This window comes from Emiliania huxleyi, assembly GCF_000372725.1.
Source record: "Emiliania huxleyi CCMP1516 chromosome Unknown EMIHUscaffold_18, whole genome shotgun sequence".
In the NCBI taxonomy this organism is placed as follows: Eukaryota; Haptophyta; order Isochrysidales; family Noelaerhabdaceae; genus Emiliania; species Emiliania huxleyi.
In genome coordinates this window covers 223,217-238,396 of record NW_005200784.1, presented here as the reverse complement: position 1 = coordinate 238,396, position 15,180 = coordinate 223,217, and the positions used below count along the sequence as shown (strand labels likewise).

General features: G+C 65.7%; 5 protein-coding genes across 5 annotated transcripts in view; 3 read left to right on the top strand and 2 right to left on the bottom strand.

Moving 5' to 3' along the window:
* The window catches only part of EMIHUDRAFT_449611 (hypothetical protein), a gene marked incomplete at both ends in the record, with an annotated part of 3,659 nt that extends 2,143 nt beyond the window's left edge, over nucleotides 1–1,516 (bottom strand). The window contains 4 exons of the mRNA XM_005783347.1: nucleotides 16–79; nucleotides 439–675; nucleotides 712–1,050; nucleotides 1,180–1,516. Of these exons, the coding sequence (XP_005783404.1) occupies nucleotides 16–79; nucleotides 439–675; nucleotides 712–1,050; nucleotides 1,180–1,516 (977 nt within the window). The remainder of the gene's footprint in view (nucleotides 1–15; nucleotides 80–438; nucleotides 676–711; nucleotides 1,051–1,179) is intronic.
* A 262-nt stretch (nucleotides 1,517–1,778) lies between these two features.
* EMIHUDRAFT_352749 (hypothetical protein) lies at nucleotides 1,779–2,538 on the top strand. Its single transcript, XM_005783346.1, has 2 exons — nucleotides 1,779–2,175; nucleotides 2,239–2,538. Exons 1-2 carry the CDS (start codon nucleotides 2,010–2,012, stop codon nucleotides 2,517–2,519), a joined length of 447 nt encoding a protein of 148 aa, XP_005783403.1. The 5' UTR covers nucleotides 1,779–2,009; the 3' UTR covers nucleotides 2,520–2,538.
* A 741-nt stretch (nucleotides 2,539–3,279) lies between these two features.
* EMIHUDRAFT_203031 (hypothetical protein) lies at nucleotides 3,280–3,768 on the top strand (the record flags this gene model as incomplete). Its single annotated transcript, XM_005783345.1, has 1 exon — nucleotides 3,280–3,768. The coding sequence occupies one exon, from the start codon at nucleotides 3,280–3,282 to the stop codon at nucleotides 3,766–3,768; it is 489 nt and encodes a 162-aa protein (XP_005783402.1).
* A 1,084-nt stretch (nucleotides 3,769–4,852) lies between these two features.
* EMIHUDRAFT_63657 (hypothetical protein) lies at nucleotides 4,853–5,618 on the top strand (the record flags this gene model as incomplete). The annotated part of the gene is made up of 2 exons (XM_005783344.1): nucleotides 4,853–5,416; nucleotides 5,544–5,618. The coding sequence occupies 2 exons, from the start codon at nucleotides 4,853–4,855 to the stop codon at nucleotides 5,616–5,618; spliced, it is 639 nt and encodes a 212-aa protein (XP_005783401.1).
* Nucleotides 5,619–6,697: 1,079 nt separating this feature from the next.
* Nucleotides 6,698–11,857, bottom strand: EMIHUDRAFT_99249 (hypothetical protein; the record flags this gene model as incomplete). Its single annotated transcript, XM_005783343.1, has 14 exons — nucleotides 6,698–7,006; nucleotides 7,578–7,717; nucleotides 7,797–7,860; nucleotides 7,982–8,134; nucleotides 8,275–8,283; nucleotides 8,418–8,477; nucleotides 8,538–8,657; nucleotides 8,718–8,809; nucleotides 8,926–9,079; nucleotides 9,440–9,654; nucleotides 9,760–9,904; nucleotides 10,376–10,600; nucleotides 10,674–10,904; nucleotides 10,982–11,857. The coding sequence occupies 14 exons, from the start codon at nucleotides 11,855–11,857 to the stop codon at nucleotides 6,698–6,700; spliced, it is 2,793 nt and encodes a 930-aa protein (XP_005783400.1).
* Nucleotides 11,858–15,180: the final 3,323 nt, after the last annotated feature.

Sequence of the window (15,180 nt, the reverse complement as noted above, 5' to 3'; positions counted from 1 at the left end):
ACCGCGCCGTCGGACTCTGAATTTCCGGATCCGACACTGCCCCCGCTTCCCTCGGCACCAACAGCCAGCTCGGGCATGCCTGCGCGGGGGGGCGAGGGAGCCGTCTCGGTAGAGGAGGGCAGAGCTGAGGAGGGCAGAGGAGGGCACGAGAGGCAGAGGCGGGCAGAGGAGGGCAGAGGAGGGCAGAGGCGGGCAGAGGCGGGCAGAGGAGGGCAAAATGCAGCGATGGGCGGGAGGGCGTGCCATCTCCGTCCATGTCGTCGAGCATCGCGAGCGAGTACCCAAACTTGTCTTTGGGCTGCAGGGCGGCGCTGACTCCTGCGCCGACAGAGAACAGTGCGGCGGTTGGCGGCGGCGGTAGGTGGGCGGTTGGGTGGGTGTGGTGTTGCTGCAGAGTGGGGGCGTGGAGGGGCGCTGCGGAGTGAGAGCGGCTCTCACCGAGGTCGAGGCTGCCGCTGACGGTGCCGTCGGCCTCGAGGAAAAGGATCCAGGCGTCGCCGGAACGATCGGAGTTCATGCTCCCTCCGACAGCCAGCTCTGCAGTGCCGTCCCCGTTCAAGTCGGTCAAGGCGGCGAGGGAGGTGGCGAACACGCCGCCAGTAGGGATGGTCTCGATGCCCTTGCCCGACTCGATGCGCCGGTGCGAGGTGACGTTGACGGATGCTGGCCAGCCGCCTGCAAGGAGGGGGAGGCGGTGAGCAACTAACAAACAGAGGAGAAAGCGTGGAGGCAGTTGGCACGGCAGCTGCACGCCGGTGTCCATAAAAAGGAGGAAGACGGTGCCCTGAATGCCGGTCATCCCCGTGCTAGGGATGTCATCGTAGAAGTCTGTGCCCGCGCCCACCGCGAGCGCAAGCCCGGTGCCGCCTTGGCTGTGAAAGCCCGGCAGAGCTGCGATGGCCTGCCCAAAGTGCTGGTACGTGTCCAGGCCGGCTGACGACGGGTTGAAGCTCCCCTGCATGGGCTCAATGACAACCCACGACAGCAGGCATGCGGCCGGATCCGCCTGGCAGTCGGCCTCGGAGGCAAGCCGGAGCAGGTAGACGGCGCCTGCGAGAGCGGCCGGGTGCGCGGCAGGTGTGAGCGGCAGGTGTGAGCGGCTGGGCGTGATGGCGACCGTGCCTGCTTTCGCAGGGCTCGCATCCAGCCCGCAAACCAACAGTTCGCAACCTGGAGCACCGACGGCGAGCGTCACACCGCCCAGATCCGGCACCGTTGCGACGGCCGAGCCAAACAAGGTGTAGTTAGCGAGTGGAAGCTGGTTATCGCCGATGGTGACCTCGACGCATGCCGCACACTCGAGGTTGAGAAGCGTGACTGCTCCGCGCCGAATTCCATTTCCTGGAAGCTGGTTATCGCCCACGGCGACCCAGCCAGTGGTGCTGTTGAGAGCGGCGATCGCTGCGCCGAAACGAAGCGAGTCGCCCGGATCGACAACTTGATCGTCAGTGACGACAGTTGGGTAGGTGGAGACCGCTCCGACGATAGGAATCGCCAACGCGATCCACGTGATCATCGGCGGCAGAACAGATGCCTGGCCTGAGGCCGATCACTTTGCACTGGTCCTCCGCCTCGCGGCCGCAAGCAGGACATGTGTGGCTTTCTTCCCGAGCTGTTCTTACACGCGCGCACCGCCGAGCCTGCGGCGGTTACGCTGCGGCCGCACGTCTAACTTCGTCAAAGTGCCACGACGTGCGGCCTAGATTTAGCCCACGCGCCTCTGCTCGCAAACACTCACCCATTGATTGAATTGTCACTGCCCGTGAGAGAGAGAGCGATAGGGCTAGCAGTAGGCCGCTAGCCTGTGAGGAGGGCGTCCATAGACACCTCACTAGACCCACACACGGTCTCGTCCGTGCCTCGCCGGCCGGCGAGATTGCTAGAGGCGGAGCGGTCTGCTCTAGTCTCACATGTTACTTCCTGCCGTCTGTTGTTTGTTGTGCCCTTGTTTGTTCTCTTGGCACCTTGGAGTGCTGGGGGGGGCGACAGGGAGGATGTCGCCTTGAGTTATGTGTACGCCTACTCAGGGTGTGTGGCAGCCCGCTCGCTGGCTGTGGTGTGTGTCTTGTGAGCCTGTTTGTGTCTGTGTGTCGCTCGTGCGTGCCGTCATCATCTGTCCAGCGTCCACCCATACCGCGTTGGTGTCCAGTCCGAGCCTGACTGTTCTTCACCTTCCTACATACATACATACATGACATGACAGAAGTGTCCCTTATAATGGCGTTGAACTGGCGGCGCCTTTCTCTTTTCTCTGGCCCGGCGGGCTTAAAGGCCGGTGCACCTCGCGGTCTGCGAGCGGGCGGTCGGTGGAGGCGCTGCGCCCTGCGCGCGTCCGCGAATTCGCGTCCGCGGTGCGGCAGGTTGCGATCCTCGGCCGGCGGGGCGTGCTGCAGGCGGCCTTCACGATCAAGGAGCTGCGTGAGCTCACAAAGCTCGCCGGTGTCTCGACGTCGATCGAGGCGCCGCCCGACGCCTTCTCCGCCGTCGTGCTTTCTTGCCTGGGCTCCTCCCAAGGCTGAGCTCCTCCCTGCATCTCTGCAGAATGTCCCTTGTACGTACTTTTAGCTTACTTGGAGAAAACGAGTTTACTAAAAAGAAAAGAGGCGGGGTTGCGTAGGCCCTTGTACAGTGGGTTGCGGGCATTAAGAAACCTTACCATCAAGAAACCCTACCAAGCGATTTCCGCGAAAATCTAAGAAACCACGCGGGCGCGCCGCAGGCGCGGCCCCGAGAAAAGGCCAGTCACGAGTGTGAACGGGAGCCCCAGCTGAAGCTCAAAATTTCTCTTCGCGCTGCGGCGCGCGCACTTGTCACTTTTCAAGTCTGCGGAGTTCTGAGTGGAGTGGATGGAGGCGTGTGTGCGTCTTCCCGTCATCCAGAGAGCCGACTCGGCGGCAGACTCTGGCATCGCCCTCGCGGACCGCAGCTTAATACCTCCGGCTCCGCAGCTTTAATACCTAAAAATCCTTCGGGCCGGCGCTCTGGCTTGATTGAGTGCCCCGCCCGGCCGGAGCTAAGAAACCACGGCGTGGGGTGGATGAGGGCTGTGGAAAGGCTTAGAAACGGCGGCGTGCCACGCGATCCTGTTTTCTTAATCGCCTGTCGCGTGAATCGTGTCGTGCGACCGCCTGCCTTGTAAAATTCTTAATGCCCGCAACCCACTGTAGGAATCCAAACGTATCCGCCCCCCCCCCCCCCCCTCCCCTTCCGCGTTGGGGTACGACGCGGCGAAAGGCACCAGAGAGACTGACTGACGTACCGCGAAGGCGACCAGCAGCCATGGGCCGCCCTCTGCGCGTGGTGATCGCCGGCGGCGGGCTCGCGGGCAACGTGCTGCTGCGGCAGCTACGGCGGTTCGGGCCGGAGCTGCTTCATGTCAGGGCATTCGAGCGGCGGCCGTTCGAGCTAGCCAGCCCGCCGGGGCTGAACGTGCTGCTCAATCACAACGGTTGCGCCGCTCTCGCCGACACCGACCCCGAGCTCATGGCTGCTATCCGAGCCGTCGGCTTCGAGGCGAGGCTGGCAGGCGTGGAAGCTGCTGCCTCGCTCGGCTCTTATGAGCTCTCTCATGTCTGCCAGGTTCGCAACTGGAGCGCGCGCACGATGGCGGGGGACGTGCTCTATCACCTGGAGGACGTCGTGCGCGACGGCCGCGCCGACGAGCCCTGCCTCGTCGCTCGCTGGGACCGCATCCACGCTGCCACACGCTGCGACGACTTGGTCGAGTACGGCGCGGCAGCTCCGACTGGCTCGGCCTGCGCCCTGTGAGAGCTCCCACGTGTGCTGTGATGAAGCGACAGGCGCCGCCGTCGAGAGGGTCGACGACGTGGCGGCGGCAGGCGGCGGCGGCGGCGGCGGCGGCGGCGAGCTGGCGGTGACTGTCGCGCGCGGCGGAGGCGTCACCGAGACGCTCCCTGCTGACCTGGTGGTGGCGTGCGACGGGCGCTACTCCGCGCTGCGGCAGCAGCTCGCACCTGCAGTCCCGTGCTACGGGCCGCCCTACGTCGCGGACTTCCGCATCGTCGCGCCCGGCGCGCCTCCCCCGATGGAGGGCCCTCTGTGGCGAGTGTACAACCGGCCCGACGCCGCCGCGCTGGCCGCCAAGTGCGGCGCCTAGATGCGAACCAGCAGAGATGCGAGCCAGCAGAGGGAGCCGCTGTCTGCGGCACCACCGAGGCTCGCCGTACACATATTCAGCACACCGCTGTGAACAGCCCCCGAACCCACACTCGGGCCCCACAACACATGCGTCGCCCTGTAGGTACGGCGGCGACACTGCCATCCGCGCGGCGGCGGAGGGCGTCGTGCGCGTGGGTCTGATGCGCATGCCCGCGCGCGCCGGCGCTGCGCCGGGCGAGGTGGAGACCGGCCTCTTTGGCAACGTGCGCCTCAGCGACGAGTCGCTAGAGGCGTACGGTTCGCTCCGGTCTGGCGCGGTGCTGCGCGACCTCTTCGCCGCGCCGCGGCTCGACCCTATCGGCGACTGCGTGCTGCGCGTGCGGCGGGGCGCGCAGCCTGTCTGAGCCTCGTGGGAGCCTTCTTAGGCGACTTCGTGCTGCGCGTGCTCGAGGCGCACGGCGACGCGGCGCACTGGGCCCGCAAGCAGCAGACCGAGACGGCATACGCGGCGCTCGGCGGGCGCGTCCTCTTCTGCGGCGACTCGGCCGGCGCCATCTACCCGTCGCTCGGGCAAGGCGCCAACTTGTCGCTCGAGGACGCGTGCGTCGTCGCTGCCGCCTTCCGGCGCGGCTTGCGCGACGAGCAGCGCCGCGATGCCGCCCGCCTCGACGCCGCGGCGCTGGCGGAGCACGTGGCGGCGGTGCGCGGCTCACGGCGCGACTTTGTGCGTGACATGTCGCGCGCGCACGCGGAGCACGTCTCCTCCGGCGACCTCGACGCCGAGGCCGCAGCCTGGAACGACGGCCCGGACGGCGAGTGGGGGTCGAGGCTCGGAAGGCTGTGGCGCGGCTGGCCGCGGGCGGCGACGTCGGAGCTGCCGCCGCTCCGCGCGCGCACGGCGACGCGCGCCAACTTTGCCGCGTTTGGAGAGCTGGTCGCCGAGTCGGAGGACGGCGAGCTGTACGACGCGACGGCGGGCGGCATCGACGCGTCGCTCGACCTCTCGCAGGGTCCGCCTCGGCTGTACCTGATGCGGCTCGATGGCCCTCGCGAGCTGAGCGTCTCGATGATCACGAGGCACCAACGCGTAACGCAGTGCCTCGGCGCGCTCGGCGAGGAGAAGGACTTCTACCTGGTCGTGCACCAGCCGGGCGACGAGCCGTCCGTCGGCGGCCTCAACGCCTTCCGCGTCCCGCCGCGGCACTTTGTCAAGCTGCACGCCGGCACGTGGCACGCCGGGCCTCTGTGGACGCGCGACGAGCACCGGACGTTCGTGAACCTCGAGCTAGCGGACACGGTGTGCTGCCGGCCTCCCTCCGGCCCTCCCGCACCCACCCAGCCCCTCTCCCTCGCCCTGCTCCCACCCTCCCCGCCGCGAGCTGCAATGTGCTGCGAGCAATGAGCCGCTCCACCTTGCCACACAGAACATCACCGACCACGACTGCGTGGACCTGGTCGCCGGCTCCATCCCCTTGCTTGTTGATGCCGCCGCATCTTAGTGCGCGGGGCGGAGCGGGCGGCGAGCGAGGCGAAACGCGCAGGTCCTCACTCGCTTGTCTGCTGTAATTGTACACACCATATCTCTCGTGGGTCGTGCGCGTAAAGAGTATACTCCAAACAACAACAAAAACTATGGACCCTCAAGTGCAAGCCGCGGGGCGCCGCGCGCAGCCAGGTGTGTGTGTGTGACTCTTGTGGCATGTGCACCCCATGCCTCCACCACCGCCTTTTTGGCCGTCCACTCGGTCCGCCACCTAGCCACGGTCCCACGGACCCTCTATGCGCACGGAGAGAGCTGCGCCGGGATGTCCGAGAGCCTACCACCAAGGCAAGCGCGTCTAAGGAGGAGAGCGTGAGACGGCGCAGAGGAGCGGCTGGAGAGGCGCACCCCGCGAAGGTAGGAGGGCTGCAGTGAGGGCGTGCACATGCGGCACACTGTGTGCATGTGCATGACATGTGCATGTGTCGTGTGCATGACATGCACACGTGCATGCACATGCACATGCACATCACATGCACATGCACATGCACATGCACATGCTACATGTACATGTTGTGTGTGAGCTGGGGCCTGGCCTGCGCCTCCTGGCACGACCTGGGCCGAAGGGCCGTGTGGGCAAGTGTGTGGCTGTGGGCGCGGTGGGAGGGCCTGCGCCAGGCATCAGGCTCTTTTGGTGCACGCACCGTGGTCCATCTTCTTGGCACTTTAAATTAGATCATCTTCTGTGTAAACGTGTACAGCCGTAGTTCACGGTCGCCAAGATAGTCCCAAGAGGTACAAGCTACACAAACCCCGCTCTCTGTTGCTCTCTCCTGCGCCTCTGGCCTCTCTCTATCTCCCGCACACACCCGCTGCTGGCCTCGCCAGGTAAGTGCAATAACTGTACGGCCGAGGAGATAGATCGTCGTCTCCAACGAGCGACCCCCGCCTCCGCCTCCACGAGAGGGGCAGAGGCCAGCATCTGCTTGCTTCTGGCCGGCAGGAGGTAGCGCTATAGCGCTGCCCTGCGCTCCATCGGCGAGCCCGTGCAACAGCGAAGCGTGCGATGGCCTCTGTGAGCGACGCGCCCTCGCCTCGTCAGTCCGGCGGGCGCGACGCCGCGCCACGCTGCAGGCAGAGCATCGCGGCAAGCTCTGCCGACTCGCAGTTGGCCGACGGAGCCTCGTTGCACCTTCTCGCCGCTGCCACCTCCGCCTGGCATCCGCCCTGCCGCGTCAGCTCGAGCACCAGCAGCACGTCACGCCCGCAGCGCTGGTATGCGTGCAGCGCCGGCAGGCAGAGGTCGCTCTGCGGCGACGGCTCTGACACGAGAAGCATCGGGTCGAGAGACAGCCCATGGTTCCGGAGGCACTGGGTGAGCGCCTCGGAGGCGGCGCCGCACTGCACCTGTGGGGGGAGGGGAGAGGCACATGGCGGGGAGACACTCACGGGGAGAGGGGAGAGGGGTGGTTGAGGGAAGGAGCGATTGATTACGAGGGAGGAGGGGAGGGCACTGGCCTGCAGCGTCGCAGAGCCAGTGAGGTGTGTCCGCAGCCTGCTGAGCCCACTGGACGCTGCTCGGAAAGGAACAGGACCATCCCGGCCGGAGGACATCGTCACCCGGGGGATCCTAGCCGCAATGAGTCGGCGCACCTGTCGGCGCCCCGAGCCGTGCATCCAAAAGGAAGAAAACTGAGTTTATGATCGTCCTTCCAAGATCCCGTGCCCGTGCAGGTGGGAACCCTGTCCTTCTCCCACACTTCCACTCCTTTGTTTTCTTCCTTCATTTAGAGAGAGAGATGTTTTTGTTGTTCATTTAGAGAGAGAGAGAGATTTGTTGTTCATTTATGGCCTGACACGCGAGTTCTACAAAACCTATAGCGCACGTCTTTACCTTGGTGTTGCCACGGGCACGGCGGCTCCCCACCCGCGCGGCCCAGTAACGCGCAATCTCCGCTCACAGGGCAGCTACATCGACCGCGTTCTCGTCGAGTGCCAGCCGGTCGCCGTGGTGCTGCCCGCGCGGTCTTACCGCCTCCCCGAGCGGCTGGCTAAAGCGCGAGAAGGTGAACTCGCTCGTCGCGTACGGCGACGACACCTCGTACAGCCCCGGCGTCCCTGTGAACAGCGCGAGGGGGGTGAAGCGGCGTCTCGTGGGGCGAGGCTGAAATGGAGCTCGTGACGGGGGGGGGGGCACCCTCGACCGCCCCCTCCGCCATCGCACTCGTTGCAAAGTGCCCCTCCAGCGGGTAGTCGTCCACCTGAAGTGTGTGACCACGTCTCTTGAGCCTCACCGTGAATGGCGCGGATCCTAGGCCCCTCTTCTCACGAGAGGATGCGCGATGCGGGATCTGCTCTACCATCGCCCGTTACCGCCGCCACCTTGCCCTCCCGTCGCGCCGGCGCCGAGAAGGACTGGCCAATCAGGCCGTGCGGCATGGCGAGGGCGGCCGTGTCGCTGTCTGCTGCGGTGAAGCTCATATCGAGCCGGTGCGCGGGGCCGGAGAGGCGGCCGTACACGTTGTTTCCTCGCACCTGGAGGAACCATGTCCGTCAGGCCGCCAGGCCTCCCTCGACGCCTGCGGAGCCGCACACCCCGCTCCCGAACCCCCTACACGCGCCTTGATGCTCCAGCCGTGGACTGCAAACACGGTGCTCGCGAAGCCGACATTCACCGCGAGCTCCTGTTCACAGCCATGCGGGTGAACGGGTACTCCGTTCCGACTGCCAGAGTGCCCCGTGACGGTGCGGGCTCCTCGCAGCGCCGCTTCTCTCCCATGCCGAGGCTGAAGCCGCCGCCGCCGCAGCTGCCGTTCACCACCCGCCACCCCGTATTGAACTCGGACAGCTCGGACGCCCAAAAGGAGGCGGTCGCGACCTGGAGGGGAGGAGGGAGGTGGCGCAGGGTGAGTGGGAGTGCGCGGCCAGCTGTAGACACTTGCGAGTTGGCCGCCTTGCGCTTTTTGCCGCCGACGAGCGCCACGATGTGGACCTCGGTGATGAACGAGCCGTCGACCTCCAAGTGATGGTGGTTTTTATTGAGAAGAAATGATGCATCCTATTCGGAGAGAAAAGGAGGTGACGAGTCGGCAAGCGGTGCGAGCCGCTCGTGTAGCACGGGATTATCCTCCGTCTTGACGTTGACCGCCAGTCCAGGCGCCGAGAAGAAGGCGTACATTTGGCCGTGCTTGCCTCGAAAGTCGGCGCGGCCTCCGCGGGCAAGGTAGAGGTGCGGGTCCTTCCGTGAGGGAGGGGAGAGGGATCAGTCCGGTCGTTTGCTTGGCACATCTAGAGCACATATCAGCTGCGCGTCGCCTGCTTCACACCGCTCTCATGGGTCGAGAACTCCGCCGCCACGGCGCCTTGCAGCGGTGGCGGCGGCGGCGGCGGCGGCGGTGGCTGCGAGGCTTGCTTGGGGGCGAGCCACGCGTTCGCGTCCCCTGCGCCGTAGCTATAGCTGCTTCCTCCAAAGGTCGCTGCCTGCGGATCGGGCGTCGCTGCGCCGTATGAGTAACCAATCTCTGGCGCTGGCGCTCCAACCTCGAATACGGTTGTTTGCTGTTGGGTCGGGACGTCGGCGGCGACCTCGGGCGGGGGCGGCGGCGAAGGCTCGGGCGGGAAGGGCGAGGGCGGGGGTGAGACTGGCGAGGGTGGGGGCGAGAGGACGGGCGGCGGCGGCGGCGAAGGCTCGGGAGGGAAGGGCGAGGGCGGCGGCGGCGAGATGTTGGGAGGGGGTGGCGGGGACGGCTCGGGAGGGAAGGGCGAGGGCGGAGGGGCGGCGAGGTGACGGACGGAGCGACTCCTGGCGGACATCTGCGGCTTAGGGTAATCACAGGCTACCGGCTGAAAGGGGGCGGGCAGCGGCGGTACGGGGCAGTCGAACTGGTTCCCCTCGCCTCCCGGCGCGACCGGATCAGCGAGGGAGCAAAGGTCTGACCGAGGCGGCGCAAAGCGAGACACCATGCCGCAGAACCGGAGATTTGCGAGCTCCGCCGGGATCCCGCCGCTCAGGCGGTTGCGCGAGACGTCCAGGGAGCTCAGATGCAGGTGGTCGCCTGTAGGCGGTGGCGAGGAGTGGGGCCAGCTCGAGCTTCCTGGCTCTGCGGTGGTAGGCGGGCAGAGATGGCAGAGATGGAGGGTGGGATTGCGGGGGTGGGCACCAAGCTGAGGCGGGATGGTGCCACTCAGCCGGTTGCCGCTGAGTTGCAGGTACCGCAGGCTGGGAATGCCACTTAGGGGCGGGATCGAGCCGCTCAGTGCGTTGTCGTGCAGCACGAGGTGCTTGAGCGCCGTGATGCGACCGAGCTGTTTGGGGCGAGCGGGGAAAAGTCGGCGCTTTGAGGGTGGCTGCGAGGTCCCTGGCTGAGACTGGAAAGGAGTGGCACTCTCCATGACTTTGGCGTGAGGGGGGCGTCACCTCTGGTGGAATAGTGCCCGATAGCGCATTGTTAGCAAGGTCGATTGAGACAAGTTGCCGTAGTCGGCTGAGCGAGGCTGGGATTGTGCCGGTCAGGGAACTCCCGGGGAGACTCAATGTGTCTCCCCTAAAGCTGCCGTTGCAAGCTGTGGGAACGCGGCCGCAGATGGTCTGTGCCATTCCCAGTCTGCCCGAACTCCCTCTCCTCGCCAGGCCAGCGTTTCGGGTTACGAACTCAGCGTAATATCGTCTATTTATGAGAAGATTGAGTTTTGTCTCAGGCGGCAATAAACGGATTGTCAAAATAGCTCTGGGCGCTGGTAAATGCTGAGCTTGTCCGCCCGAGCCTGGCCTCGCACCCAGAGGATCCCACAACTGGCAAGGGCCGCGACGACGGCGAGCACCACCCCACTCGCGTACACGTTGGTGATCTCGTTGAGGGCGAGCGGGAAGAAGCCACTGATCGCCGCTGCCGTTGCCATGACCAGGCTGGTGCCCTTGCTGCGGGTCTCCACGGGGAAGATGGACGTCGCAAGCAGCGGCGCGTTGAGGATCCACACCGTCGAGACGATGGGGAAGGCGACCTATGGCGTGGCAGGATTGCGTGAGCGGCGAGGCCGTTGACGGCGCGACAGACCTGGGACAAGCGGTGGGCACCGAGATTAGCATCCATGTGCTGATGACGCCACCAAATTCGCTGGCCGTCATCATAGGAAGGGCCAACACGCTGCACATGATCCCACCAAAGGCGCATGCCCCATACCAGCCTCTCAAGTCGGCGAGCAAAGCTGCTAGGGGTGTCATCCCCACTTGGACCGCCTTTCCCACCACCTGCATCAGTGTTGCGGTACTCACGGAGACCCCGTAGTGCTCCTTGGCGTACGAGACCTAATCACAGCAGCAGGCGGTGAAGACGGGCTCTTGATAGAGAGCTCCAAAGCAGCAGAACGAGAGGCCATGTACACGTTGAGGTTGTTGTAGGCCGCGATGGCAAACTGAACGTAGATCGAGACAACGATTACAAGCCAAGGCGGGTCCCGCGACATCGTAGTAGAAGCTGGGATGGGCACTTTGGGCGAGCTCTCATAAATCGACCCTAGGCGAGGGCCCACAGAGGTGGTCCTCATCGGGGCCGCCGGGTTGACCACTGCGTCCGAGACGTCGTTCTTGATGGACTCATTGTGCTTCAGGACAACAACATCATCGTCCGTGGTGGCAAATTCGTTCGACTCAGGAACCGAGGTGTGCATCAGGTAGCTCGCCAGCATGCTGGGCGGAACCACCGCCAGGAAGGCGAGCCGCCAGCCCCATGCGGCATAGGTTTCGCTGCCGAGCACGGAGCGGAGGCCAAAGACGATGGCGGCAGAGAGCATGGAAGCGGCGGCTCCACTGGCGTTGTTCACGCCGACGGACTGCGCGAGCGCCCCCTTTCGGTCAGAGGTCGACCACAGCTCTGACTGGATCACGTTGATTCCTCCCGCGGCGGCGCCCGCAGAAAAACCCTGGACGCAGCGCAGCGCAACCGCCGGCACCGCGCTTTTCCAAACGGCGCCAACGCAATAGTCGATTGTTACGCCCTCTTCTCCGCACACCGCGGGAATTGTGGCCATCAACGCCGTCGAAAAGGCCATGCCGAGCATGGCCACGAGAAAGCTGCTTTTTCGCGAGTACGCATCGGACAGCTTTCCCAACACAAAGGCCCCGACCGGTCGGAACGCGTAGCCCAGTCCAAAGGTTGCCCAACTGGCGGTTTCGCTCCCGGCAAAAAGCTGGACCGATATGTCCGACTGCGAGTATCCGTAGATGCCAAAGTCCAGCCACTCGAGCATGTTGCCAAGCATGACTACCAGCGAGGAGCTGTAGAGCTGGAGGACGAGAGACCAGTACTTACCCGCATCGGAGCGGGGGAGCGGCACTGTGCCGCTCTCGCAATTCGTTGAGATAATAATGGTGCTCGGTAAGGTTGCGGCGCGCGTCGTCGGGGGGGATGGCGCTGGCGTCGCGCTGGTCCGTCCCCTCCGTCCAGAGCGAGGACAAGAGGCTGTGAATTGCGCGCGGGCCTTCTAGGCCCGCGGGTAGTCTCCCCCCATCCCCAGGGCCTCCAGGGCTCGCACCTCAACCTCTCATAGACCGCTGCGCAAAGCGCATAGGTAGGATGTATTTTCTTCTCAATAACAAGGTCTGTCTGTGAAACAGCGCCATAGTCATAGGACGCATTTTTCTTCTCAATAACAAGGTCTGTGAATGCTGCTGAGACCGGTGAGTACTTGCTTGAGCACTTGAGCACTGGATAGGGTCGATTCCGCATGGTACGGGACCCCTCGATCGTCTCGCCCTCCCTCTCTGGCGTGTTCATTGGGGGGGGTCATAACAAACACGGTACAGGATCGAGGTGCACGCTGCCGAAGCAGTGTCGTCCCCCCTCTCCCCGACGGCGATGGCGGTGTGACCGATCGAGCCACAAGAGGAGCTTGTTCAGCAGGATCCGGGATAGTCAGATGCACTACCTCACTGGGCCTGAGACCATCGTACGACAGTACTTGCTTGTACGTACGTACTTTTAGCTTACTGGGAGAAAAGGGAGAGGGGGGGTGTGCTCTCTTGTGGCCTCTCTCTACTTGTACGACCCGAGCTACGCGCCGACGCTGGAAATCGGACAAACTGTGGTCCACGCTGAACAGAATGTTCAACCCGAACTCTGTCGAGCCTTCGCTCGGATGGGCTGTAAGGTAGTGTAAAGCCGTAAGCCTTTCCCCTCTCAGTGTGTACATACAGTGACAGACACGAGACACAGTGGGATTCCTGTGGGATTCAGTGTGTTTCAACAAGTGGAGCGTGGAGGTGTCTCGTCTCGGACTCGGTCTCAGCTCCCTAGCTGTCGGTGGCCTGTGCTCTTCTGAGACCTGTGCGGTGTGTCTCGCCAGAGTGCAGAGAGTGTGGTCGAAACTCGAATCTGTGCACATACACGCGTGTGCTGATCCTGCGCGGTGTCGGGCGCGAGGTCAGATCCATCTACTCTGTTGATGACAAGACTTGTCTACCGGCTGCGGGCTGGAGCCGCGAGCAGGAGGGCCCGGCGCACAACCCCCCTGGTCAACTCACCCTCCACACCCCGTAGGAGTCTCCTGTTCTCTTGCGCAGAGATTTCCATTACCTTCACGAGATATGGACCGGGGCACGCTGAAAATTTATTTACTCTCTCAGGTGATGCGATGATCCTGCGGCGCTCTGGAGCTCCACACTGTGCTGAAACGGCGGCGCTGCGCGCACACAATGGTCAATGCCGCAGCACGCGCCCCCGGCTCTACCGCCTCGCGGCCGAAGCGGCCTTGACCGCCACGAGGCCGATCGTCGCCGCTAGGCTGCTCGCCGCGATGACGCCGCCAAGAAAAGCGGCGGCGGGCGGCTGCGCCTCGGGGGTGGCGGGCTGCTTGGCGGCAGCCTTGGCCGGAGCGGCGCTGCGGACGGTGACCGTGAGGCGGCTCTTCCCCGCGGAGATCGTGGTGCTGATTGCTTCGGCGAGCGACTCGTCGCAGTGGATGAGCGCCTGTGCGCGGGCGGTGCGGCGTGAACGCGCGAGGCGTCCCGAGCGGCAAAGCGCCTGCTGATCTCGGCTAGAAGTATCGACTAGATCTCGGCCAAGGCTCGGCGAGTGTTGGGGGGAAGTGAGAGCACGCCTGGTCGCCGTCCTCGTCAACATAGACCAGCGCGCGGATGGCTGGCGACCCCTCGGCGAGTAGCCGCTGCACCCGCCTCCGCAGCTGCGCCCAACCGCCGCCGCTGTGCGGCACTCGCTGCACGGCGCTGTCCCCGTCCTCGCCCGTGCGGACCTTGAAGGTGAAGCGGCCGCGCGGCGGCACGGGCGGCGGCGGGGCCGGGGCAGGGCTGCCCGCCGCAGAGACGGAGTCCTCCGGCCGCACCTACTCACGCGCTTGATTCGGTGAACAGCGCCTCGCGACGTGCGAGACGGTGCCTTGCCCGAGCCGGCGCCTCTGGTGAGAGCGGCACGCCTCCCACCGCAAGGCCCGACCCCGAGACCTCGAGACCCCTCGCGTCCTCGAGGCCGCGCGGCGGCGGGTGCACCGGCTGCTCCGACTGCCGCTGTGCCGAGAGGGCGGCTGCCCAGAAGGAGCGCAAGTGCGCGCGGTCCGAGGAGGCGCACACGTGCGAGAGCGACGCGCAGACGAGCTGGAGAACGTCGAGCAGCGCGAGGGGCGCCCCGCCGCCCGCCGCCCCGCCGACCGCTTCGGCGCCGCTGCCGACAACGAGCGCGTGGCTCGCGCGCTCATCTTGCAGCACCGAAAGCACCGTCAGCACCGAGGCGTTCGCCGGAGGCGTCGGCGGCGGCGGCAGCATGCAGTCGCGTGCCGTGGCGCCGTCGAGGCCAACCTCGCCGGCCAACGTGCGCAGGAGCGAGCGCGGGGTGACGAGGCCGAGGACCTCGCCGCCGGCGTCCGCCACGAGCACCGCGGTCGCCGCCGCCGAGAGCAAGCTAGCGGCGTGGCGGGCGGTCGCGTCGGGCGGCACGAGCGGCGGAGGCTGCGCCTTATCGACGAGGCCGCCGAGTGTCGGCGTGAGGACCGACCGCAGCGCGGGCCCGAGCAGAGAGTCGCCGCTGCCGCGCGCGGCCGGGTCGAGGGCACGAATGATGGCGCTGTCCTCCGCCCTCGCGCACTCGAGCAGCTCAATGGCGTCGAAGAGGCAGCGGGTGACGTCGAGGAGGGCGAGGGGAGCGCTCGCCTCTGCGAGCACGACGAGGTGGCGGAAGCGATTCTGAGTTAGGGTTGAGAGCGCGTCGACGGCGGAGCAAGCGCGGTCGACGGCGCGCGGCGCCGGCGTCATCACCTCTGCGACAGTCAGCACCTCTGGCGGAGGCGCGCCGTCGCCAGCCACCGCCTTCCGCGCGAGGTCGGTGGCGGTGACGATGCCGGCCAAGCTCCCGTCGGAGGAGGTCACAAGGACCGCCTCGACGCGCCTCTCTGTCATGAGGCGCGCCGCCGCGGCGACACTCGTCTCGCTGCCCACCAGGATGGCCGGCGGGGGGGAGAGGTCCGACACGGACCGCGCGACTCGCGGCGCTGCGTCGCGGCGGCGCGCCGCTCCCGCCGCCCTCGCAGCCTCGATGCCCAAGTCGGTCGGTGACTCGGCAGCAGTGACGAAGCTG